Below are 25,702 nucleotides of genomic sequence, written 5' to 3'. Positions count from 1 at the left end.
CACTAAGGGATCTGGATGCCCAATTCCCATTAAAAGTAAAGGAAACTGGGTGCCTGAATCCTTTAGGCAGCTTTGAAAATCTCAGTTGTAAAGTTTAACTGGTGATCCCATCGGATCCCATCTCTCAGCTACCATCCTTCCAGCCAAGCACAATTCGAATCCCTTCTGAGACTTTCAGTGCCACACAAGATCTGACCAGCAGAGGCTGCTGTAAGCATTCCCATCCCATCTCTCCCCTGGAGAGGTCTGAGTGAGAATGGAGAGGGGCAGGGAGAGAGACCAAGACAAGGAACAGAACAAGAGTCTGCCACATGGCAGGACAGGACATCAAACATGGGCCTCACTCAGCTGTAACAGCTAGTAATGATATTAAAGGGGAAGAAAAGGCAGGATGCCTAAAGACAGGTAGCTTCACCCCTAACCGCCTAGGTCCCCTTTACCCACTGAATTTGCTACCTCTAAGAATTCTTACAGAGATGAACACAGCGGACACTGCGGCAGGACCCAGTTGCTGAACCACCCTCTCTCAACCTTGGAACCAAATGAAGATGGCGAGTTGGCTGCTTACCAAGCTTATGCTGAAAACAAACTTTAGCCAGGAGTATCAGGATGAAGGGAAGCCCCTTCTGGAGCCAGCAGATCACAGCCTTCAGCTCCGAGAGGGCAGGGGCAGGAGTCCCAGGCTGGTCCTCAGGATTGTCTTCTGCGTGTCCGTGTCGGTCTCCACTAGCCATGTGCAACAGAGAGGATCCCCGATGGTGGCCATGGTGATAGTGATGGGGCTGCTGCCGGTGGTGGAATGGAGCTCCTTCTGTTCTGCTGGCCCCTTCTTCCCTTGGGGCTGGCATCTGAATGAACACATCCCCACCTCCTGCTGAGGAACCCAGGACCAAACCTGACTGGAATGGGGTAGTTGGGATGGTACCAGATGGGATGCCTGCCAGCCCCGAGAAGAGCTGCTGGGGTGAGGGAGTTTCAGCCTTCAAACCTTCGAAAACTCCACCTTCCTCCACGCTGGCCTCAGAACTGACAGTCTGACTCCGGCTTCTGCAATGGGGAAAGAGACCCCACAGCGGGAACCATCAAACAACCAGCTGTGCACTGGGAAAAGCATCCTCCTGATTCTCCAGAGCACTGAGGCTGGACTCAATTCACCTTGGCATGGCTGGAGTCGTTAGGCAGTTCAATGGTGCTGGTCAAATACTGTTGCTTCCCCCACTCCCATATGGGTCATAAAGTGCCTGAGCTCCTCGCTGGCTTTTTAAATCAGTGTTGGAGGGTTCCCAAAAACAGCCCAGTTACCAGCCAATTCAAAACTCTACATCATCTCTAAAATGGTTTTGACAATAAACACATAGTGTATGCAAAACAGCGTGGGCAGTGGTGTACATTTTTTATCGGTACAAATCTGGGATGGCCACACTACCCACGAGTGAATTAACTGTGTCATCCCAAATAAATGACCTAACAGCTCCACTTGCCAGGCTCTTCCCACTTTATTTAAGGGTGACCAACTGCCATCCTGGCATTGTCTGGAGGGAAAGCCAAATGACAACAACATGGGTGTAGCAGGGTGGCTACCCCACTCCTAAAATAGAAGGGGTTAAAAGCATCCCTGGAGAGGGCTGTGGCCGGGGATGGCTGATTGGGGAAGCAGCCGCAGCTGGGCCGTGCCCCAATCAGGCCCCAGCTGGCCTGTATAAAAAGGCTGTGAGCCAGAGGCCCAAGGAGTCTCTCTCCAGGCTGGGAGAGAGCAGAGCCAGCCAGCGTGCGTGCGTACTGAGGGTGGTGCAGCAGCGCTAGGGAAGGAGCAGGCTGAGCGGGATGCTCCAGGCTGGCAACTCCCCAGGCTATAGGGCCTGGTCCAAGGCAGAGGAAGACAGCGGGTCCGAACCTCCTTGCCTATGATGAGTGGCCTTTACACTGCAGTCTGCCCCAGGGAGCAGGGGCTTGGTGATGACTGGCAGTAGCCCAGACTGAGGCAAGGTGGGGATAGTGGGTTGGGGGTTCCCCAGGAAGGGGAGATCCAGAGGCAGAGTGTGGGGGTACTGCCAGGGGGCAGAACCCCAGAGAAAGGGGTACCGGGGTCTGTGAGGGACACGGGGGCCAGAGCTGTGCGGATCACTGGCTTGCAGAGAGCGCTCCAGGCTGGAAAAGAGCTAATTCCCAACAACCAGCAGGAGGCACTGCAGGGGTGAGTCCACCCCTTTACAATGGGGTAAAACAGCCAGAAAGAGCTACTTCCCTGTCACATGACCCAACAGAGGATTTAAGGGAAGAGACTATCCACCTGCATTTGTTTTGGCGTTGCACCTGAATTTTGTGTTTCACTGATAAATTATGCCCTGAGACAAGGGTTTGAAACAGACTTGGGCACAGCATTTGTCCCCTTCCTGTGCTGGGGAGACAGCCCACCACCCTACAGAGAGTTTCCAAGAAGAAGTTCAGGAATCTCATTATTTCATCCTAATGCCACGTGCCAAAGGGAAAATATGCTCTGTTTGTCTGTGTTCAGTGGCATGGCTCTACAGTGAATGTATGGAATGTCTGACCCCATATGACAGAGGGGACAATTCCCAAAGCAAGTCGCTAGCAAAGAAAATGCCCAGTGCAAAGTAAACACTTATAAACACTGACAGAGAGAGAGAGAAAAGAATAAATACAAAGATCAGCAATAGGTTGAACCCACAAATAGACACTCGGTGCAGCGCTACAGTCTCTCGGGATCCTAATCCCTGGAAGCCTCCAATTTTAGAAACAGTGATCACGAGCTGAGATTACACAGGCGCATACAGTGCCCACACCTTCCCGTAGCCCATCTCTCCCCCTCGAGCCCATAACCCTCCCTAGACCTCTTATTTGGCACACAGCTTTGCCTTTCATCTTGCTCTGGAACCAGCTCCAGCTCCCTCTTGGGCACTTTCCCACTAAGCGAGCTCTAAACAAGGCTTTTCATAGTCATACCCCACTCCCAGAGTCTCCGTGCAGGCACCCGCAAAGACTCAAAGCAACCAGATACTGTACCTTTTTCTATGGTTCAGAATTAACCAGATACATACTGGATGACACACTTAATGCCTTGAATCAGGGTGGGACACCAGTAGCAATTCTGTATTTATCTCCAAAAACATAAACATCGACAATATAACATACCTGGAGTTGCTCCATATGCTAATCAAATACACTGATGTTGTTTGGAACAATGCTGTTAAGATACATGACTATTCCTCCAGCAGGGAAGAGGTTAACTAGCCACTAGTTAAAAAGGGATACTGTGAAGATAAACATTATGGGTGAAATCTTGGCTCTGTTGAAGTCAATAGGAGCTTTGCCACTGACTTCAATAGGACCAGTATTTCACTATATATATATGTATATATATATATATTTTAAATAACCCTTGCCCATGTTAGTGATAATACTTGATTGTATTAAAAATGAAAGTTTTTAAAAGTCCAGTTTACTCTACATTGCTTACTTTTTGTATTTGATAATGATACAAATCCTGAATTTGTACAGCACCTTTCATCCTAATCAATCCCAAAGTGCTTTACACATTTTTTACTGACTCGGGGCAAGCCCCACCTCATGTCAGAAGGTCCATGCAACATCCTATGAACCACTCAGCTCCCAAAACCTCTGTTCCAGTGCTCAGCCCACACACCAGACTATATGCCAGGTAGGATCATGGGAAGTGTGAGGTGACAAAACTAGAGGTTGGCCAAGAACATGAAAATAATTTAACAGTGCAGAAGAGACAGATCATGTATTTCTAAAAGAAGAGTTACTCTCCTGTCAGAATTTGACCAGGAGACCAGATTTAACCTGCTCTTGTGAAAAGTGTTATGGAATACTTAATGATCATAAGTGGTCAGGATCTTTTGCTTCACATTTCACTTCACAGACATTTCCCTCAACTTCACAGAAAAATGAGACTGGTTAGTTTCACTTTTGTTTCTGATTAATTTCATTTTCCCATTCTCATGCACTAGCCCAAGAAAAATTTAACATTGAAAACCACCACCACAATAAACCTGTGTTCACTGAAGCTATAAAAAAAGATTAAAAATAGAGTCGGCATACCTTTATCTATCCATGTACAAAGGGATAAACCCTGGTTTAAAGAAGGTCTCAGACCAAAATCTTCATAAAATTTGGGGTTATGCTAACCGGGAGTTTGTCTACTGAAGCACCTAAGCTCCAAGGAGTTGCAGGTAAGTTCTTAAGGAGTTCCACAAGAACATCTCAAGAACATAGCTGTAGAGGACCTCCACTCCTGCAGAGTTCACTTCCAAATCTTCAGTACTTAGGATCCCCACAGGACAATAGCCTAAAGTTCTTCTATGGAGTTTAGAACTTCCACAAGTACAGTCTCAGTCAGTAAAATCTTGATGGACATAACTCTGGATTGTCTGAAATTTGGTTATCAGGAGTTTGAGCTAGGCCGAATTTGAAAAATGTTTAACTGTATATATACAACACTAAATGTTGGGCCTAAACTATGTTGACCATGTCTCTTTAATAAACAAACTGTAGGAACCATGGCGTAGGATTTGCAATAGTGGATTGGCCCACTAGGTCATCAGATCTGATATTCTGCACCACGTCACGACAAATGGTTTCACTTTTCTATGAAACATCAACTACCTCCCAATGCATGAGCAAGCTTTGCCATGTTATAGATAAAGAAGGAATATTTTCCGTTAACCCTGTAGCTTTTACCTTCTAAAAAGGTATGAGATACACCAAACAAATTAATCAGAATATTGCCTGTTGGAGAGGAATGTGGAAGAAACATGAGAGGAAAGAAGACTTACCTTTCCGGAGGAAGGCTATCAGTGTTGCTGCTGTGTCGTCTCTGCATTTTCCTTAGCACCTTGAAACACAGCACACTCAACATTAACGTTGCAGATCAGCAATCCCCAGCGGGACTAGTAACAAAGGCCCAGAGGGTCGGAGAGCTGTGACACCCATTCACCCAGTGACATGGTTAGCAAAAATCACCTGCTTCTCTGAACAATGGTTCAGGAGTATATCAGTTTTTTTGGCACACTAGCAAAAAACAACTCTTGAAAGGTTTTCCGCTGACATTCGGTAGCGCACAGAAACGGCTCTCCAGTCGAGGCAGGAAGGAGCCAGATCACATTCTATAGCACAAGGAACAAAGTTGAAAGTCACATGGACTTTAGAATCCTACGATGAGATGACCTGAGAAGAGACTCCAGGACAACCGACAGTAACCATAGATGTGACATACAAATTGGCTGTTTGCTGTCTAGGAATAAGATCTTTTCCTCCTCTTCTTCTGAAGGAGATTTCAGGGCAATGTAAAGCACAACAGGAGGGGGGGGGGGAGTAATATTTTACGTAAAATGCAGTCAAATCAGGACAACACAGTTTTATTTTTTGCTACATAGTGCATCCCTGGTAAATCACATAATTCACACTAGCAAACTTTCCAGGCTTCCCTTAAATATGTGCATATATGAAAGATCAGATCTTCTTTTGGGCACTGTCAAGTTATTTAATAAACTAGGGTCTGGAGTAGGAGAAGAATAAGCACAGAGATTATAATAACCATAGACCCTTGGCTATAGTAGCCTTTCACAGAATTGGGATGAGGTTTTATTTATTTTTTATTCTCTTTCAGGCAGCAATTTTGAGTCCATGAAACTATTTTTCTTAAATAATCATTCTGCTTGTTGACTTAAATCACTTTGATTTAACTCAATCCTAGTAAAGACATACCTTTATTCTGGTGATATTTCCCAACTCTCCCTCAAATATCCTAAGCTTGTTTGACGTGTAGCCTATACTTCATGGGAAGCTATAGAAGAAAAAAAAAAGATTTAACTTCAAAAGTTTTCTGCTCATTTTGCCTTTGTTGCCATATTCCTCATCCCTCATTCTTTATACCTAAGGCCATACATGGAAATAGAATAAACATTTCTTTGGCTGAGAAGCAAAAGGCCATGCAAATTGTATCAAATACAGACTTTATCCATTACATTAAAAAATCCTGGTCCTCCAACTTACAACACGTGAGCCAACGGATGCACATATAGGGAAGTCAGTGGGGCTAGGTGCAGGCAAAGAAGTCCATCTGTGCATTGTAAGATGCAGGAGCAGGGTCAAAATAAATATTTTACATAGAACCTTTCCTCCCAAAGCGTTTCACAAGATCATATATATATATATATATATATATATATATATATATATACACACACACACACACACATAAAGATACACATATCCCCCCACACATATACATCTCAACACTGAAATGCAGCCAGCTCAAAAGGTGGAGCTAAGTGACAAACCAATGAGGAGAGAAGGATATTTTGGCTAGAATACACAAGCAGATGCCTGTACTATTAAAGAGTACCACAGGATTTTGATATCTACAAAACCCAGAGAGGACCTTGGTTTGTAAAGCCTGATCCTGAAGATTACAGTTTACTGGTGTCTGTCTTTGTCCTATACCTCAGAAGGATGAAGGGCTGGATAAGAGTCAATAGCAAGAAGAGGATCTCAGCATTTCAAACAGCCATTCCATCTGACATTCTTTTACTGTATATTTTCATAATTAGAGAGAGAGTTGGGAAAACCACCAACTGCATACAAACATGGCTGAAACTACATTATACAGAGAGTACACAGATGGGCTGATGGACTCATCAGCTTCAAGAAAGTAATTCCATTCAGGAGCTTTGGTGACTCTCTAAACCACAAGGACTGTTCTGATTACAAACATCTTCTTTGTAACTCATGGCAGCCCTTTGGTTATATACATTTTTGAATCCAAGGTTGTGTTTTAGGGTTCAGAATATACTATAAAAGATATCCCACCCCCTCCCCTGCAAATAAAATTGAAGCTGCAATCATAGTGACAGTACTTAGCATTTTAACAATAATTTACTTTTTCTCTCCCCAGATGCTGTGTAAATGTTAACCCATTTTCACAACACCCCTGCAAGCTACATACACAATATTACCCCCATTTTACAAATGGAGTGAGTCAGAGAGAGGTTAAGTGACTTGCCCAAGGCCTCAGTCTGATCCGTGCTAGCAGATTGCTGTGCCTATGCACAGCCAGAGGGCTCCAGGTTATAGCAGAGGTCTGCCCATGCAGGTCTGATCGCAGGATGAGAGCAGAAGTCAGTGTGAGAACTCAGGAGTTCCTGACCCCTCTCCCAGCCCTGAGCTCAGTCTGCTGGGGCACCACTAGCTTGTGCTATAGGGTGACTATCCATCAATTTGTCTTTGAAAATGTTTTCCCCTACCAAAGCCAAGCGTGGTCCTTTGCAGAGGGACGTCCTTTTAGGCATCAGCCATAGTGGGGGCAGTGAAGAGAACCGCAAAGGGTTAGGAACCAAGACTAACTAGGGATCCAGTAGGACAGCTGATCTTTGGCCTTGTTCCCAGTACTACAAACCGAAGGCCAGATACTGTTAGGGTAGATGCCATCTCAAAAGATACCTGAATGACTGAGTTGGGTCTGGATTTGACAGTTCCACATCATGTTGTGACATATGGTAATTTTGCACCTGCTGTGCCATACGCACACTAGCATTTATACCAGGAGAAAACAAATCAGGCTCCATACTTCTTGCTAACTGAGGACTTTGGATAGCCAAAGAGTGCACAGTATTCCAACGTTCACATCACAGGCAAAGCATACCATGCTAATTAGAGTACCATACTAATTAGGTATAAGAACAGAATACTCTAACAGGTCATAATTGCAAAATAAATGTTTTTATTTTTTATTATTTGTATTTCAGTACTAACTCGATGCCCCAGGCAAGGACTAAGACACCGTTGTGCTAGGTGCTGTACAAACACAGACTAAAAAGCAGAGGTGCAAACCTTCTTGTCTATTAGGCACACACTCAACAGGGCAGGCCTGTCCCTAGGCCTCAGGAAACACGCCATTTGAAGCTAAGCTAACAAGGGTAAGGCTGCAGAGTGTTTCATCGGATAAAGTGACTGTTTTCTCTGGCTGTGCTCAGGCTTCCCCAGCTATTATGAGATTTGAAAAATGAAGCGTGTGATGAAAGAGGGGGCTAAACAATTGCGGGGGGGGGGGGGAGAGGAATTTCCCCTTCTTCCAACGCAGCAGGACCATAAACACAGATGCCACCTAGTCACCATCCCACCCTTTCAAAAGGCAGCATTTCACTCTCTAAAACGCACAGACAGGGGGAGGGCGGAAAGCACCGAGCTCCTTCACCTACCCTCACAATCCAGCAATCACAAGGTCCATCGTCCGCACCCTGCCAAGCCAACGGGGAGCAACAAAGCCACCCACGTGCCGGGTGACTTCCGATCCCCCCCCCCCCCTTCCAGGAGAGACACAAAGTAACTTCCTCCCTCTTCTCCCGCGGCCGATCAGGGCGGGGGCAACGGGCGCCCGCGGATCCTGCGCCGGATCCGGATCCGGATCGGGATCGGGATCGGAAGCGCTTTTGCGGCAGGTGACAGGAGCGGGGAGGGGGCGAGTGAGCAGCGCGTTGGCTTCAGATTCGGCGCTAGCGACTCGGGGGGGGGGGGGGGGTGGGTTGGTTTTTTTGCATTGATCCTTTTCTGAGAAAGGAGGCGAGGTTATTCCCCCCCCTCCCCGCGTCGGATGTAGACAGGCCCAGGAAGCTCCTGGGGTCCCCGCAGGCCACCCTTGTTTTAGGAGCATGGCCACGGGGGCAAGGGGGCCAGCTACGGCGGGACGGGCTGGAGCGATGGCTCCGTTTCCCCCCGAGACTGGAGGGCCCGTTGGCTTGGCGAAGGGTCCCTCTCGAAACTAGTGTCTTCTGTTAGACTGCCTCTGTGTCCGGCTAAATCTGTGCGTAAAGATAGTTGGATGAACCTGGCAGCAGCTGAGACGTCCCTTTGCTTTTTAAGGTTACAGAGCCCTGCTGAAGTGTGCCCCCCCCCCCCAACAGCTGGGTTTAAACATTGGCTCACACAGGAAAAGCTGTGGCTTTTCTCTCTGTGTTTAGTCCCAAACTCCTTGTGAGGATTTTAAGCTATAGCTTTTATGTTTAAAGGGTGGTGTTTTGTTTTGTTTTGTTTTGTTTGTGTGTGTTCTTCCAGCTCCTCCAGAGACTCCTCCGGCTGGTTCAGTGTGCAGCTGATTGATGCACTCCTGGAAAAATTAGTGTACCTCCAGGAGTTCTTTTCGTTCCCCGCCTAATCGAGCAAGGGCGGTGGCTGAAGGATAAATGAGAAAAATCCAGGGAGAATCAGAACCTGATGCAGGTAGTGCAACAAGGGGAAAACCCCAACAATTCTAGAGCAGAGCAGTGCCAGTAAAGGTGTATATGGGAATGGTGCACTTTGTGTCAATGGCATGGCGCAGGGTGCTGAGGAAGCGTTGGGTCCTGGGTATTGTATTTGGACTCTCCCTCATCTATTTCCTTACCAGCACCTTCAAACAGGTCAGTATTGCTTTTCTTCTTCGTCTTCTCCCCCCTCACTGCCCCATTTCTCTGTAGGTCAAGGCCTACAAGAACAGTTAATGTCAAATATGGTGCTTGTTACTGCTGGAAGTACTCCCATTGTATGACTATAAATTTGAAATAAACACTGCACCTGGTGATGGCTGCAGGTTTGGGCCCCTTGTCTGTAAGCTCCTTGAGATAGAGAACATCCCCCCATCCTGTGCTAAGTAAGGGTAAGTTTACCCTGTGTAAACTTGCAGCACATCGTAAGAGATTTTAAAAACGATTTCTCTTGCAGGTTGTAAATGATTTATGGTGTTTAGCAGAGTGACCTAAAAATGATATGCTGAAATACTAAGATTTTTTTTTTTTAAAACTTGTGTTAATGATGGATCTCAAAATCTTATCATAGGTTCCTTTTGTTCCACCAGCATCTTCAGTAAGATTTAAGGGGTACTGTTAGTAAGTTAGAAGCCTAAACCTGAAACTTTGTGTAAAGTGAACGTTTTACATCAGTAATACCTTATAGCAACGTGTTCATGGGATCTAAAGGGCAACCGGAAAGTTTTATGGGATCAAAGTGTTCTCTTGTATGTTGTGAAATGCCATTCCAAGCAGGATAACAGCATTGTGCATGAGGGACAAAAAGTGAAACTAACTGCTCCAAGCAAAGGCCCTAATTCTACATTAGGAGCCATGCAGGCATAAGGGCGTGCATTTGTAAATCTGGTGGAAGGACTGGGACTGCAGTGAGCTGCAGAAAGAGAGCAAATATTATAAATAGTGAAAACTAATGGGAGCTGAATACTTATCTCCTTTAGGTGACCATGAAAATCTCCACATGTGTAAATTCATTATTTTCTTAAATGAACTAACCTTTTTTTATTAAAGGTCAGGACATTTTCCCCTCTTGTATATGAGCTTTGTTAAAAATATCCCTGAAATTAGATCTTTGTTTAAAGAAAAATATAGATTCCTGCTCGTGAGACTTGCTCTAGAATTGTTACAATCTTAGGATAAGTCCAACATGAGGCCTAAATTTCTTGACGCCTGTTGTACTTTCTTAAGCAGCATCCACATAAAACTCTGTTCTTTTCGTCTGCAGAGCTGCTTTAAAGGTGCATGTGTAAGATGCATCCAATGAAGTGAGCTGTAGCTCACAAAAGCTTATGCTCAAATAAATTTGTTAGTCTCTAAGGTGCCACAAGTACTCCTTTTCTTTTTGTGTAAGATGGGTTTCCAAAGGCAATCTTGAAATGTTTTGAGTATCTGTCCATCCTTAAACGAATCTCGCCTGGCTGGTCTTGAACTGCCTCTATCATATATCACAACATCTTTATTTGAGGTGAGGTAGAAAAAGCAGCTTTGTATGTCTGACCTATCTGGAGCATTAGCAGATTTTGCAAGGGAGTGTGTTTTAGTGACTAGAACACTGGGGCCAGGTGTCCGGATTCTTGGTTTCTGCCCTGGCTACCCCACTGATTCCCTATATAACTTTGAGTAAATTCGTTAAGCTAAGCCAAATTTTTACAGGTGATCAGTGATATTGGGTGCTGAGCATCTGCAGGACCTGATTTTCAGAGGTGTCGAGAAACTGCAGCTCTTTTTGACCTAAACTGGAGTCATAGAAGGGCTGCACCAATGAAAATTAGGCCCTAGGTGTTTCAAGTTACCCAAAGTTAGTGGATGCTTCTGGAAAATGTAGGCTTTCAGTGCTATATGCCTCAGTTTCTCCCATCTTTAAACTGGGAACAACAATATTTAATAAACCTCTCCAGAAGTGGGTTGCAAGGCTTATTTCAAAGTGATCATTGACCAAGTACTTTGGGATCCTTGGATGAAAGGTACTACAGAAGTACACATTTTATTGTTCTTAGTTTCCCTGCTTTGTAAAGACGGCTGATGAGGGATGGAAAGGAGAGAGCATTCTTTGTGTTACTAGGAAGAGGTTGAAACAACTTGTAATGTATGTTACTTAGAGAAGGGAATGCTACTTTTATGGCCTGAAATAATGTCTGAGGTACATTGTGTTAAGCAGTCCTGCAATTAACATCTACAGCACCCTTAATTTTTATGATGTTGGTTTAATGTTACACGCAATATGTGGTAAACCACTGCTTCTGGCTGTCAGTGTGATATCTCATACTGTGTTAGTTTCTTGCAGTTTCCTTCTGTCTTGGGAATTGCAACAATTAGAGCAGGGGTCTCAAACTCAAATGACCACGAGGGCCACATGAGGACTAGTACATTGGGCCGAGGGCTGCACCACTGACCACCCCCCTGCTACCCCGGCCCCGCCCCCAGTCCACCCCTTCTGTGAGTTCCCACCCCTGCCCCGCCTCTTCCCACCCCTTCCCTGCCCCCATTCCAACCCCTTCCCTGCCCTGCCCTCAGTGCGCACCAAGCCAGAGCTGCTCTGGAAGGGGCGGGGGGGGTCGCAGGGAGCTGGCAGGCAGCAGAAAATAACCCTGCTGGCCACATGCGGGCTGCGTATTTGAGACCCCTGCATTAGAGTTTAGCTGAGGGAATGGAGCGCAGAGTTGAGTAAGAAAAGGGAACTGTGTGTTAACTTGCATTGCTGTGGTTTGTTGCAGGAAGAAAGGACAGTACGCGATCGGAATCTTCTCCAAGTACAGGAACATGAGCCCATCATGTGGAAGGTGCAGTTCAGCCTGGGAAATAGCAGTCAGCTGAGTAACCAGTGCAGAAATTCTGTCCAGGGGAAGCTATTCATTACGGATGAGCTGGGTAAGGCCACTGATAAGAGCCTTTCCTGCAAACCATAATGCTCAGCACTGCGTGTACCCTCTGATCTTTGCTGGGACCTCAAGTAGCAATTCCCTCCACTCTCATGCATTCCCACTAGAGTAAATTCTTCTGTTGTAGAAATGTTGTCTAAGATTTAAGAATTTTATTAAGATGATGTTAAAAAAGAAAAAGGTACAGAGTTTAAACACAGAAGTTTCTGGTTATCAGGTGATAACATACAGATTATCAAGGGGTGCGAAGTTCGGTTTAGGATCGGATGGCGTAAGGAATACATAATCTGCAATATCCCTAGTTGGGGTTAAAAGGTTAACGGGTCAAAGTACAGACACTGAAATATGAGGGTATGTTGTTCATATAATGGCTATGTTCAGCTTCCTTTCAATAGAACACCACCTTGAATTGAAGCACGGGATGTTCAGTAATGGCTCTAGGAACTTCTGGGGTGAATGCAGCAACTATCTTAACAGCACACCAGAGGTAGTTGCATACATTTCTGAACACCCTTCACTTCATCTGGAGACCATGTTCTATTATAGGGAAGTAGCATTTGAGACATTTCCCATAACAAAATAATTTACTCTAGTGGGAATGCACTAAAGTGGAGGGATTGCTACTTGAAATTTGAATTTAGCCAGGACAGTAAAAACTCCAGTCATTGCACTTTTATGTATTTTTAAAAACACCATGCTTGGAATTTTGGTTCTGTATTGACTTGGGGAAGTGAGTAGAATGCTTTCTACAGGATTCACTTTCTGTAGCACTTAAATGGACCCATCCAAGTTCTGGAGCTGACCCCATCCCTCTTTAGCTTCTGAGATGTAACTGGTTCATAATGTGAGATGGCTTAAGTGTAGGCTACATTTCCACCCTAGTTCCTTTTCATGTATTATTGCAACAAAACTCTCAGATCACTGGCCACCCATCCTTATCAAATGGTCATTTTAAAGTTGTTTGAATGTATCTACCTGGTCTGCTCCTAATAGGAATGCAGAGGGCATATTTCATAACGACATCCATTAGAGGTAAAATACATGCAATTTTTCTTTTTAAGGTACACTACAAACATCTTTCTTTTGGCTTGTCTGAAAATGATTCACTACTTGCTCAAATGCTCAACTAACTTCATTGTTTTATAATTGCAAATCTATTTTTAAGATACTTACAAGCACAGTCATGCCAGAAATCCTACAGGGTGCCAGTAGCATAGGTGCAATGTCCCTCTAATTGCAATTTTATATTGTTTACTTTGCCTGGGGCTGCCATATATTATATTTTGTTTGTAAGCTCATTGGAGGTGGGACCATCTTTGTTTTGTACAGTGCCTAGCACAGTGAGGTCCTAGACACTGAGCTGTTCCATAATATAATGTATTAGTCACACCTGCTTTGATATGGCCCAACAAATAGTATAGGCACTCATCCTGCAAATATTTAAATGTGATTAATTTTAAGCATGTGAGTTGTCCCCTTATAGTCAATGAAACTACACACTTTTTAAAAGTTAAATGTGTGCATAAGTGTCTGAAGGATTGTGGCCATAGAGTTGAAAGAAGGAAAAGTTTAAATCAACTTTGGTATGACTGACAGTTCCCAGGATTTTGTTTTTAAGGCATGTTTGCAAGAATAAAAGATGGAGAAATCAATGCTGCATTCCAATGACTCCCCCCGATTTACCTAGCATCTGTGTGTATGTGAAATTTATGGGCGAATGCAGTGCTTTCAGTGTGAGAGACCAGTTTCCCCCGTTTTATATCACTATTATTGTTTAGATTGCAAAAGCCCTCCAAATGCACTAATTACTTTCCAAACACAGAGGAAGACACTGTAAAAGCAAATACAGTAATGCCTCACTTAACATTGTAGTTATGTTCCTGAAAAATGCAACTTTAAGCAAAACTATGTTAAGCGAATCCAATTTCCCCTTAAGAATTAATGTAAATGAGGGGGGGTAGGTTCCAGGGAATTTTTTTTTTTTGCCACACACACACACACACACACACAGAGTATATGTTTTAAACAAACAATTTAATACTGTACACAGCAGTGATGACTGTGAAGCTTGATTGAGGTGGTGAAGTCAGAGGGTGGGATATTTCCCAGGGAATGCCTTAGTGCTAAATGGTGAACTAGCAATTGACTGAGCCCTCAAGGAGTTAACTTGTTGTTAATGTAGACTCACACTCTACAAGGCGGTAGGAGTGGAGGGAGGGGAAACAGCATGGCAGACAGAGACACACACACAGTGTGTGTGTGTGTGTGTGTGTGTGTGTGTGTGTGTGTGTGAGAGAGAGAGAGAGAGAGAGAGATGCGCAGTTCCCGTTTAAGTTCTCTGACTCACTCTTGAGTACACTGCCTTGTTAAATTAATCAGCAAACTCCCTCTGTCCTGAGCCCTGTCATGTCCCCTCTTGCTCTATGGAGATGGAGTAAATGGGGTGCAGGAGCAAGGGGGAGGGGGACACCCTGACATTAGCCCCCCCCTTCTTCTTCTTCTTTCCTTTCCCCCCTCCCCCCAGCCAGCAGAAGACTCCGGAGAGCAGCTCCAAGGCAGAGGGCAGGAGTAGCACATGGCAGTGGGGGGAGGGACACCTGTTTCATACACAGGGTATATCTAGACTGTAATCATGGGGCATGATTGCAGTGCAAGCTGATACACCTAAAATAGCTTTAATTTGCTAGTATGGGGCCCAGAGCAATGAAGCCACCGCAATGTGAACTTACCCAGGATTTCAGTTGGATTTGTGCAGCTCATGCTGCCACGACTTTGCTACTCCAGTAGCCAAACTAGCAAGATTAAAGCTAGTTTGGGTATGTTGGATCAAGCGACAATCGCACCCAGGGATTACTGCAATCGCTAAACAGTGTGTATCTGTGACAGGGTTCTTTTTAAGATTGAGAGGGACAGTGATCTATCTGGAGAAGTATTGAGTGAAATTACTGTAACACCCCCCCCCCCCCCCAAAAAAAAAACCCACTACAGCAAATTTGGAAGAGTGTGAGTTTTGGTCCTTAGAATGTATTTTAGTCCAGTACAGTTATCTACAAGTATTATTATAGTACAGACTGGCCGTAAGATTCATTATTTCTAAATAGCATCTGCTGGGCCACCTGGTCATATCAGTCATTGGTGTACAGCAGCATTCCTCAAACTTGGCTGTTCTCAAATGATAGGGTCCTAATCTTGTACATGCACTCCTTATTATAGCCCCGTTACGTTCCATGCCCCTGCTCCAGTGGGGGGGTGCGGCAGAGTGGATTCTGTAAGTTACTACTTTTTCCTCTGTTTTTCAGGCTACATCTGTGAAAGGAAGGATGTGTTGGTGAACGGCTGTTGTAACATCAATGTGCCTAGTGCAAAGCTCTATAGTTGTGACAGCTGCCTGCCCAACGGTTGTTGCAGCGTGTACGAGTACTGTGTTTCCTGCTGTCTGCAGCCCAACAAGGTGCGTGGAGCGCCTCTTTGCTTATCCTGTTCAGTTGGCTGAGCCCCCTAAGATGCTGGCTGGCCAAGTGTGTGCACTCATGGTGAGGGGACCTGGAAACAGGGGAAAGCCTGCTAGGACCATGTAAGAAATTGTCTCACAATAACAGCTAGAGCTCTGTGGAGGATAGAAAGTCCATTTTGCAAGGGATTTTGAGATTTCTTCATTCCAATTAAGAAAGAGAGCAGTAAATTTCAAAATTCTCCATGAAAGAAAATTTTTGAAAAACCCATTTGTAGCCATTCTCCCTCTCAGAGTCCGGGTGTCCTCTCCTGGCAGCATCCAGCAGTCAGTGTGTCCATCGGCTGTTCTACCTTACAGCTGCATAATCCAACAAAGAGAAGTCGACACTCCCGCAGTCAGCTGGTAGCCCTGGCCTCTTGAAAGGATGGGCACAGCACAGTCTAGGGGCTCTGACCCTCTGGGTGAGGGCGAAGCACTTCAGCAGTCTGTGGCCCGCTGCCTCCTGGCTGGGGCAAGTAGCAATAGGCTAGACCTCCGGCCTGCTCAGCATGGGCAGAGCAATTAATAGTTTATAGCCCTCAGCCTCCTGGATGGAGCAAACAGCAACAATTATCTATATTGCTGGCCTTCTGGCCTAAAGGTTAGTGCAGTGCTAGCCTCGCACACAGGGCTGGGGGTAGGGGATCAAGGCCCACCCTGCTCCACCAGGTTTCAGCTCAGGGCCCTAGCTGTGGCAGGCAATCCCGCCACTGGGTTGGCGGGGAAACATGTGGTTGCTGTCTCAAGTCCCAGCAACACAACCAGATTAAAATCTTCTTTCCCTGGGTTACTTCTTACCAGTTCCTGCTGTCGCTACTCCATCACTCCTGGGACCTGGCTCTCAATCTCACAGTCAGGCAGCCCTTCCTCTGGTCTCTCCCCAGGGTCTTCCATCTCCTGGGGCAGTGGTTTGCCTTTTCTCCCTGCTGCCTGTCAGGGAGGGCTCAGCTCCCTGGGAGGGACATCTGCTTCCTTTCCTGGTGTAGCCACAACTGAGCTGCAAAGTGGGTGGGGTGGGGCGAGGTTGGTGGTGCCCACCAGGGGGCGGTAACCCTCTCTGTATGAGAGGGAGGCCACTCTGCATCATTATTTTGCGTTAAATCAGTACATTTCCTTTTGACAAGATTGAAATGTTTCAATGCACCTTATTTATATAATACAAAATTTAAAAAAAAAAATTAAAAACAAAAAGTAAATTCCAAACAGAAAAAAATCAGTGTTTCGTTCCAACTGTTTTGGATGTTTTGACGTTCTTGGAACTCTGTTCCTGTTTTTTCTCCAAAATGAAATTTTGGCAAACTGATGTAATTTTTGTTAAGTATTCTGATTTTGATGGAACCATTTTCCAGAGAATGCAGTTCTGTCAAAGTTTTTTCCAACCCGCTGTAATAACGTCTTATGCTTGTATTACACCTCTTATCCCAGAAGATCCTATCATAACTTTCCACTGCCTGTAAACTTCTTTTTGGATGCTTAATAATAACCAAGTGTTAGGAATGTAGGATGCCAACAGATGTCGCCCTAAGACTGCAAGCTTATACCAGTTGGCTATCCTGACATTCAGATACCTCCCCTCGAGAGGTGCAGATTGGATCAGAAGTGCAACAAAACTGGCATCAGACTTTCAGGGGGAAGGAGTGCTCCTTTACCACTCCTCCAGGTAGTGCTTAACCCAAGATGCTGGTGGTGGAAGCGCTAGCGTGGAACGGAGAAGACTGCTGCTGCCAGCACGTCAGGTTAAGCGCTACGTTCCTGCTCCTTGGCGTTGGTTTTGGGGCAGCACTGTGTATGTGAACAGCAGAGGCATGATTCTTCACAGTTGAATGAGCTTGGTGAGGTTTATACTGGGTAGCAGGGAATGTTGGCTTGGACAAACACAAACACTCTCCCTGTAGTGTATGAGTGCCATGTAAACATTGATGAAGCTTCTCATGAAGTACAGAAGGGAAGTATTATCCCCATTTTACTGATGAGACATCGGGGAAAACCGAGGCACAAAGATTAAGGGACTTGGAATCAGGAAATAAGCCCAGATTTCCTCCTTGCATCTCAGAGCACCGGCCACAAGAATATCTTTCTTCATGACTCAAAGCTCTCATTTTTAATGATCTTTCCTGGTCCTTGAGTATTGGCACTGCAGCACTTCCCTACATTCCATTAAGCAGGCACAATCCAAAGCTACTTTGAATATTATTATTAAAAAATGGAGCACTGAGAAAGCATTGCTAATAAACCTTTCAAAAGACAATGTGAGAAGAACAGTTTGGTGAAATTGTCAAACTCTCAGTGTATGCGAACAAAGAAATCGACTTTTCTCCATTCCCCTTCCGTAACTAACTTACATAGGTGCTTATTATTTCTGCCTCTTTCAGCAACTTCTCCTGGAGCGTTTCCTGAACCGGGCGGCTATCGCTTTCCAGAACCTCTTCATGGCTGTGGAAGATCACTTTGAGTTGTGCCTGGCCAAGTGCAGGACTTCATCACAGGTCAGATGCTGCAGCATGTGAAGTGGAGGAGGAAAGGGAGGTGCCAAAAATATCTGAGAAGGTGGTGTTGATGCTCTAAATGTATGGGTTTGTCTTTACTACGGGGAGATCAGTGCTGCTGCAATCGATGCAGCAAGGGTCAATTTAGCGGGTCTAGTGAACACCCACTAAATCGATGGCAGAGCACTCTCCGGTCGACCCTGGTTCATAGATACTAAGGTCAGAAGGGACCATTCTGATCATCTAGTCCGACCTCCTGCACAATGCAGGCCACAGAATCTCACCCACTCACTCCTACGAAAAACCTCACCCATGTCTGAGCTATTGAAGTCCTTAAATCATGGTTCAAAGACTTCAAGGAGCAGAGAAGCCTCCCTCAAGTCAACCATGCCCCATGCTACAGAGGAAGGCGAAAAACCTCCAGGGCCTCTCCAATCTGCCCTGGAGGAAAATTCCTTCCTGACCCCAAATATGGCAATCAGCTAAACCCTGAGCATATGGGCAAGATTCACCAACCAGATACTACAGAAAATTCTTTCCTGGGTAACTCAGACCCCATCCATCTAATATCCCATCTCAGGGGATTAGTCCTATTTACCCTGAATATTTAAAGATCAATTACTTACCAAAATCCCATTATCCCATCATACCATCTCCTCCATAAACTTATCAAGTAGAATCTTAAAACCAGATAGATCTTTTGCCCCCACTGCTTCCCTTGGAAGGCTATTCCAAAACTTCACTCCTCTGATGGTTAAAAACCTTCGTCTGATTTCAAGTCTAAACTTCCTGGTGGCCAGTTTATACCCATTTGTTCTTGTGTCCACATTGGTGCTGAGCTGAAATAATTCCTCTCCCTCTCCTGTATTTATCCCTCTGATATATTTATAGAGAGCAATCATATCTCCCCTCAACCTTCTTTTAGTTAGGCTAAACAAGCCAAGCTCCTTAAGTCTCCTTTCATAAGACAAGTTTTCCATTCCTCGGATCATCCTAGTAGCCCTTCTCTGTACCTGCTCCAGTTTGAATTCATCCTTTTTAAACATGAGAGACCAGAACTGCACACAGTATTCTAGGTGAGGTCTCACCAGTGCCTTGTATAATGGTACTAAAACCTCCTTATCTCTACTGGAAATGCCTCTCCTGATGCATCCCAAAACCGCATTAGCTTTTTTCACAGCCATATCACATTGGCAGCTCATAGTCATCCTATGATCAACCAATACTCCAAGGTCCTTCTCCTCTTCCGTTACTTCTAATTGATGCATCCCCAACATATAACTAAAATTCTTGTTACTAATCCCTAAATGCATAACCTTACACTTCTCACTATTAAATTTCATCCTATTACTATTACTCCAGTTTACAAGGTCATCCAGATCCTCCTGTATAATATCCCGATCCTTCTCCGAATTGGCAATACCTCCCAGCTTTGTATCATCTGCAAACTTTATTAGCACACTCCCACTTTTTGTGCCAAGGTCAGTAATAAAAAGATTAAATAAGATTGGTCCCAAAACCGATCCCTGAGGAACTCCACTGGTAACCTCCCTCCAACCTGACAGTTCGCCTTTCAGTAGGACCCGTTGCAGTCTCCCCTTTAACCAATTCCTTATCCACCTTTTGATGTTCATATTGATCCCCATCTTCTCCAATTTAACTAATAATTCCCCATATGGCACGGTATCAAATGCCTTACTGAAATCTAGGTAAATTAGATCCACTGCATTTCCTTTATCTAAAAAATCTGTTACTTTTTCAAAAAAGGAGATTAGGTTGGTTTGGCACGATCTACCTTTTGTAAAACCATGTTGTATTTTGTCCCATTTACCATTGACTTCAATGTCCTTAACTAATTTCTCCTTCAAAATTTTTTCCAGGACCTTGCATACTACAGATGTCAAACTAACTGGCCTGTAGTTACCCGGATCGCTTTTTTTTCCTTTCTTAAAAATAGGAACTATATTAGCAATTCTCCAATCATTCGGTACTATTCCTGAGTTTACAGATTCATTAAAAATTCTTGCTAATGGGCTTGCAATTTCAGGTGCCAATTCCTTTAATATTCTTGGATGAAGATTATCTGGGCCCCCTGATTTAGTCCCATTAAGCTGTTTCAGTTTCGCTTCTACCTCTGATATGGTAATATCTACCTCTATATCCTCCTTCCCATTTGTCATGCTACCATTATCCCCAAGATCCTCTTTAGCCTTATTAAAGACTGAGGCAAAGTATTTGTTTAGATATTGGGCCATGCCTAGATTATCTTTAACCTCCACTCCATCCTCAGTGTTAAGCGGCCCCACTTCTTCCTTTTTAGTTTTCTTCTTATTTATATGGCTATAGAACCTTTTACTATTGGTTTTAATTCCCTTTGCAAGGTCCAACTCTACTCGACTTTTAGCCGGTCTCACTTGATCCCTACATGTTCTGACCTCAATTAGGTAGCTTTCCTTGCTGATCCCTCCCATCTTCCACTCCCTGTATGCTTTCTGCTTCTTCTTAATCACCTCTCTAAGATGCTTGCTCATCCAGCTTGGTCTACAACTCCTTCCTATGAATTTTTTCCCCTTTCTTGGGATACAGGCTTCTGATAGCTTCTGCAGTTTTGATTTAAAGTAATCCCAGGCCTCCTCTACCTTTAGATCCATAAGTTCTTCAGTCCAATCCACTTCCCTAACTAATTTCCTTAATTTTTGAAAGTCAGCCCTTTTGAAATCAAAAACCCTAGTTGCAGATTTATTTTTGTTAATCCTTCCATTTAGTTTGAACTGAATTAGCTCATGATCACTTGAGCCAAGATTGTCCCCTACAACCATTTCTTCTATAAGGTCCTCGCTACTCACCAAAATTAAATCTAAAATGGCATCCCCTCTAGTCGGTTCAGCAACTACTTGATGAAGGAATCCATCAGCTATCGCATCTAGGAAAATCTGAGCCCTATTATTATTACTAGCACTGGTCCTCCAGTCTATATCTGGGAAGTTAGTCTCCCATGATCATGCAGTTTCCATTAGTATTTACCTTATTAAAAACATTAAAAAGGGCTCTATCCATATCCAAATTAGATCCCGGAGGTCTATAGTACACCCCAAGCACTATCGTAGGAGAGGCTTTACTAGTTTTCTTCCCCAATGTAATTTTTGCCCAGACAGACTCTGTCTTATCCATTGCATCGCTTCTTATTTCTTTACATTCTACCTCATCATTGATATACAATGCTACTTCACCCCCTTTACCTTTGTTTCTGTCTTTCCTAAAGAGCACATACCCCTCAATACCTGTAGTCCAGTCATGACTACTATTCCACCATGTTTCTGTTATCCCTATAATATCTGGTTTCACTTCCTGCACCAGTAGCTCTAGTTCCTCCATTTTGTTACCTAGACTCCTCGCATTGGTGTATAAACATCTTAATTTTTGCTGTTTGGCCTCGCTCACATTTTGTACCCTATTAGGCACAGTCATTCTACAGCCAGTATAACCTATTAGACTAGTATCCACACCGCCCTCGCTCCTTATATACATTCTCCTACCGATGGCTGTATCCTTTCTTACTTCATCTTCTTCCCTCTCAATGCTAAAATCTGGCATGGAGATTTTCTGGACATCTCCCATCCATCTCCACCTCTCCGAGAAGAATAAGGGAACTCGACCAGAGAGTTCTCCCATCGACGCAGAGCAGTGAAGGCACCACTGTAAGTCGACCTAAGTTACATCGACTCCAGCTACGTTATTCACATAGCTGGAGTAGTGTAACTTAGGTTGACTTACACCAGTAGTGAAGAGAAGCCCTATATTTCTTATATGTGCACATGTGTTGGCTCACATGCCCTCGCTTGTACACGTTGAGGCTGTCCTTGGGAGCCAGTCTTGGGAGATAAGTGAGTAGCTTTCTCACTAAACTAGGGGCATAATGCACTGCTAGAGCAGTACAGAAATGGACACTGACTTGCTATAAAGGGACTACTAGACTGAAATGCGGCCAACCAAGTGCATTAGTGTGCCAGTTCCCCAGCAGCTTTAGCAATCCTATATTGTACTGTAAAGGAAACAATACATCTGGGTAATCACCACTGTAAGTCTGCTGATTGTAGAAATTTTAAGTGATGTTAAAAATACACAAACCAATGCTGGGTACTTATAATTAAAACCAACACCATTTCAAGCCTGTTTGGTTAGCAGAAGTCTTGTTTTAAGCAAACACCGTACCTGTTGGAAGATGGTGGTGAGGTGATACCCCCACCTTCTTATGGTGTACTTAAGCAGGAGCTCCTATTACAAAGTAGAGATGATGCCTGAACCATAAATGAGGGATGAAAGATCCAAATGTCTCTAGGTCTTTGGGGAGGGGAGATCCAGTGTCTTGACTCTAGGTTCCTATGCTATACACTCATATATCTCAAGCACTGACTTGTTTTGTTTGTTTGTTTGTTTCAATAGAGTTTGATTAGAATGTGTGCACAGGAAGGAGCAGTCTGACTCCAGCCTGCTTGGGTATTTACTCTAAAGGAGCTTCTGGCTACAGTTCAGCGACCATGTGTTGTAAGGTTGCAAGTAAATTTTTTTTTTTAAGCTATGCTCCCTAGATACTATGATGGTGTGTCTGTGAAACAGCCATTGCCATATGAACACCGCTGCCCTCTTCCCTTTGTGGGAGAGGAATGAGGTATTTTACGCTGGAGAGCTGCTTTTTAATAGCACATTTTCTTCCTAAGGGCTTTTTCCTCTCTTTCCAACAGAGTGTGCAGCATGAAAATACCTACAGAGACCCCATTGCAAAGTACTGCTATGGCGAGTATCCCCCTGAGCTCCTGCCTATTTGAAAGCTGCAAAATCTGAACTAACATGGGGAAAACAAACTGAGGACTGGCATCTGGAACAGCAAGACAAGAGCTGCTTGTACAAGAGCTTAAACTCTCATCTTGAGATTTCCAAAGACAAACAGAGTGATTTGCAGTCTCAGCTTGGGACTTATTTCGGTGGGAAAACCTCTCCTATTTAGAGGGAAGAACAGGACAGACCTGCCATGGATGGGTAGGAGGGAATCCTTTGAATGGTTAATCTAATTGAAGGGCTACCATTTAGGATACATGCAATGGATTTAGTCTGTAGATCAGCATAGAAAAGGGCATAATACAGCCTTTCATCTATACATAGAAGTTAAATTATATCTCCAAAGAACATGGACTTCAGATCGACTGCTGTAGATATGAAGAGGGATTTTTTGTGCTTAAAAGGTAAAGAATGCCTATGAAGCTTATCTCCTGGAGGACTTTTCAGCATCCACAATGCAGACTTTATATGTAACTATGAATTATTTATTGGGTTTATATGGAATAGTTGAAAGTATTGATGTTTCTTGTAGCCATTGGCTGACTCCTTCCAATCCATAGATTATCCTGGAGAAAGGTCATCCTTCATCTTGACCAAAATAACTCATCTCTCCCTTCCGTCAGGGGTTTTTTGTTTTTGTTTTTTTTTTACTGGAGCCCACCACCATAGTATTTGTGTGCCTCCCAGTTTAAACTGGCAGAGCAAAGTGCCCTCTGGAATTCATGGAGCCTTCAGTTCCCATAACAAGAGAGAGAAGGGAGAGCTCTGCAAGGGCTGGGGCTTTTTTGTGAGTGGACGCATATGCCATCCTAGCTAGAAAACCTTAACTAAAGAAAGTCTCGCAGGGTAACCTGTAAAGTCCTCCAACTCTTGATTATTCAGATCTCCTTGCCTGAAGTACTGAGGCTTCTGCGGCTGGTACTGCACATCAGCGTCGCTCCAAAATGCTTCGCTCCTGGTTGTGCAGGGGCAGGAAGCAGAAAGCCGAAGAACTGAGGTGTTTTGGGATCCTGATTGTAGTGAGATCCTGATGTAGTAAGTAATTAGACTAAAATGTCAGGACGTGGCTCTAGCCCTCCTCTGAAGTTAGATTAGTGGCCAGTTTTGCAGTAGTTCTATTAACAGCTTATTAATGATGTTCTAGCATGGGGTTCTGACCTGCTGCTGGGAGGACTCTCTAGGTTGAGATTTCAATCTAATTAGCATGCTAATTGAACACAGTGTTGATTTCCCCCTGCAGTTTTCTATCTCTCTTGTAGGCTACAGTTTAAATCTTTCCTTTTGATGCCTCCGGGAGGTCAGTCTGAAAGAAGGGAGTTGGGAGAAATGTTTTTCCCGTGTTTCTAAATGCAGAGAGAATTTATGTTTCCTGAAAGTCAGTCTCCTAGCACTGAGCCAAACTAGGCAGTTCTGATGTATACAGCACCTCACTCCTGTTCTCTTCTGCTCTCGGCTCTACCATATCTGTGCACCTTGTGTATTGCCATGGTTCAGACTTCGTGCTCATGTATATTAATCAATACCTCTTATTTCTCCCTTGGGATAAAGCAGTTTACCTAATTAAGAAATTAGAATAATGTGGCCGGTATTCTATGACATCCCGTTGTTAAAATATTCTTTATCTCATTGCAGGGTGTTCTGTTGTGCTTATAGTTAAACTGCACATGGCATAAGCGAGAATTAAAAAGTTACCAGCCATCTCTGATACGTGAAATTGTGAAAATTCACTTGCCTTTTTTTACTCATCCTTTCCCAAAAGTTTTCAAATGAGATGACATTTTATTTTCCAAGACCTTGGAAAATAAAATGTCCCTGGCCAGCAAGTCCTATGGAAAGTCTTAAAAACTTGTATCTCATGAAGCTGTGACAGCAGAATTTTATCTGGTCACAATTCTTTCTCCCATTTGCTGCCCTCCTATGGCAACTTGCTGGAAGAAACATCATGGTACATAAAGTAGTATGTCTGTGCTTTTGGGTGGGCTTAGAGAAGCATGGTACTGAGGCATGGCAGCTACCTACTGATGGGCAGATATAGCTGTACCAATAAACCTTTACTAGCAGAACCCCTAGTGGAGATGCAGCTTATACTGGCAAAAGGATTGTGTTGCCAGTATAACTGCATATATACCTAAAACTTAAGTTGACCTAGCTATGTTACTCAGAGGTGTGAAAAATTCACACACCGAGAGATATATTTAAGCCAACCTAATCCCCATGGTAGACACAGCTAGGATGACAGAAGCTTTCTTCCATTGAGCTAACTACTGCCTTTGGTGGGGGGTGGATTTACTACAGTGATGGAACAATTCCTTCTGTCACTATAGCAAGTGTCTGCCCTACAGTGCTAGAGCGTCAGCTCTGTAGCTGTGCTGGTAGCATCTATCGTGTATACATAGCCTCGGGCTTTTGCCTACATAGTTGTGTGGGTTGGGAGTGTGAAAAAATCACACCCCTAACCATCATAGCTATGCCAGCAAACAAATGTAGACCAGGACTTTGAGAAACAATGGAGCATGAAGTCTAAGGAGATAGCCAATGTGATCATCTTAATGTCAAAGAGGGTGTCTGGTGCTTTGTCCCTGTACCAGCCCACCACCCCAAACCTGTCTTATTCAGAGAGGACAGTCAGATTTGTCTAAGGCCTTGTCAATGCTGAGCTGTATTTTAACACTTCTCACAAGTGCACAA

At 44.2% G+C, this 25,702-nt stretch overlaps 2 protein-coding genes across 6 annotated transcripts in view; one reads left to right on the top strand and one right to left on the bottom strand.

Annotated features, from left to right (window-relative positions):
• RNFT2 (ring finger protein, transmembrane 2) overlaps positions 1 to 8,441 on the bottom strand; it is a 39,186-nt gene extending 30,745 nt beyond the window's left edge. The window contains exons 1-5 of one of the 3 annotated variants that reach the window (XM_043497786.1): positions 8,241 to 8,440; positions 5,749 to 5,827; positions 5,005 to 5,305; positions 4,818 to 4,876; positions 569 to 1,047 (exon numbers count right to left, since the gene is read on the bottom strand). In XM_043497786.1, the coding sequence (XP_043353721.1) occupies positions 569 to 1,047; positions 4,818 to 4,864 (526 nt within the window). In that variant the 5' untranslated portion in view covers positions 4,865 to 4,876; positions 5,005 to 5,305; positions 5,749 to 5,827; positions 8,241 to 8,440. Of the gene's footprint in view, positions 1 to 568; positions 1,048 to 4,817; positions 5,306 to 5,748; positions 5,828 to 8,240 lie in introns of all 3 variants that reach the window. The other 2 variants (XM_043497785.1, XM_038373013.2) reach the window with 2 other exon arrangements.
• Positions 8,201 to 24,728, top strand: SPRING1 (SREBF pathway regulator in golgi 1). Of its 3 annotated transcripts, none has more exons than XM_038373019.2 (6): positions 8,201 to 8,364; positions 9,094 to 9,258; positions 12,035 to 12,188; positions 15,499 to 15,650; positions 18,065 to 18,178; positions 22,921 to 24,728. In XM_038373019.2, exons 2-6 carry the CDS (start codon positions 9,253 to 9,255, stop codon positions 23,002 to 23,004), a joined length of 510 nt encoding a protein of 169 aa, XP_038228947.1. In that variant the 5' UTR covers positions 8,201 to 8,364; positions 9,094 to 9,252; the 3' UTR covers positions 23,005 to 24,728. The 3 variants fall into 3 exon arrangements, with proteins under 3 accessions (XP_038228947.1, XP_038228945.1, XP_038228946.1); XM_038373017.2 differs by having other exon boundaries at positions 8,338 to 8,480; positions 9,094 to 9,437; XM_038373018.2 differs by having other exon boundaries at positions 8,349 to 8,480.
• Positions 24,729 to 25,702: the final 974 nt, after the last annotated feature.

Source organism: Dermochelys coriacea, chromosome 15 (genome assembly GCF_009764565.3).
Source record: "Dermochelys coriacea isolate rDerCor1 chromosome 15, rDerCor1.pri.v4, whole genome shotgun sequence".
NCBI lineage: Eukaryota > Metazoa > Chordata > Testudines > Dermochelyidae > Dermochelys > Dermochelys coriacea.
This window is presented reverse-complemented; position numbering and strand designations above follow the sequence as displayed.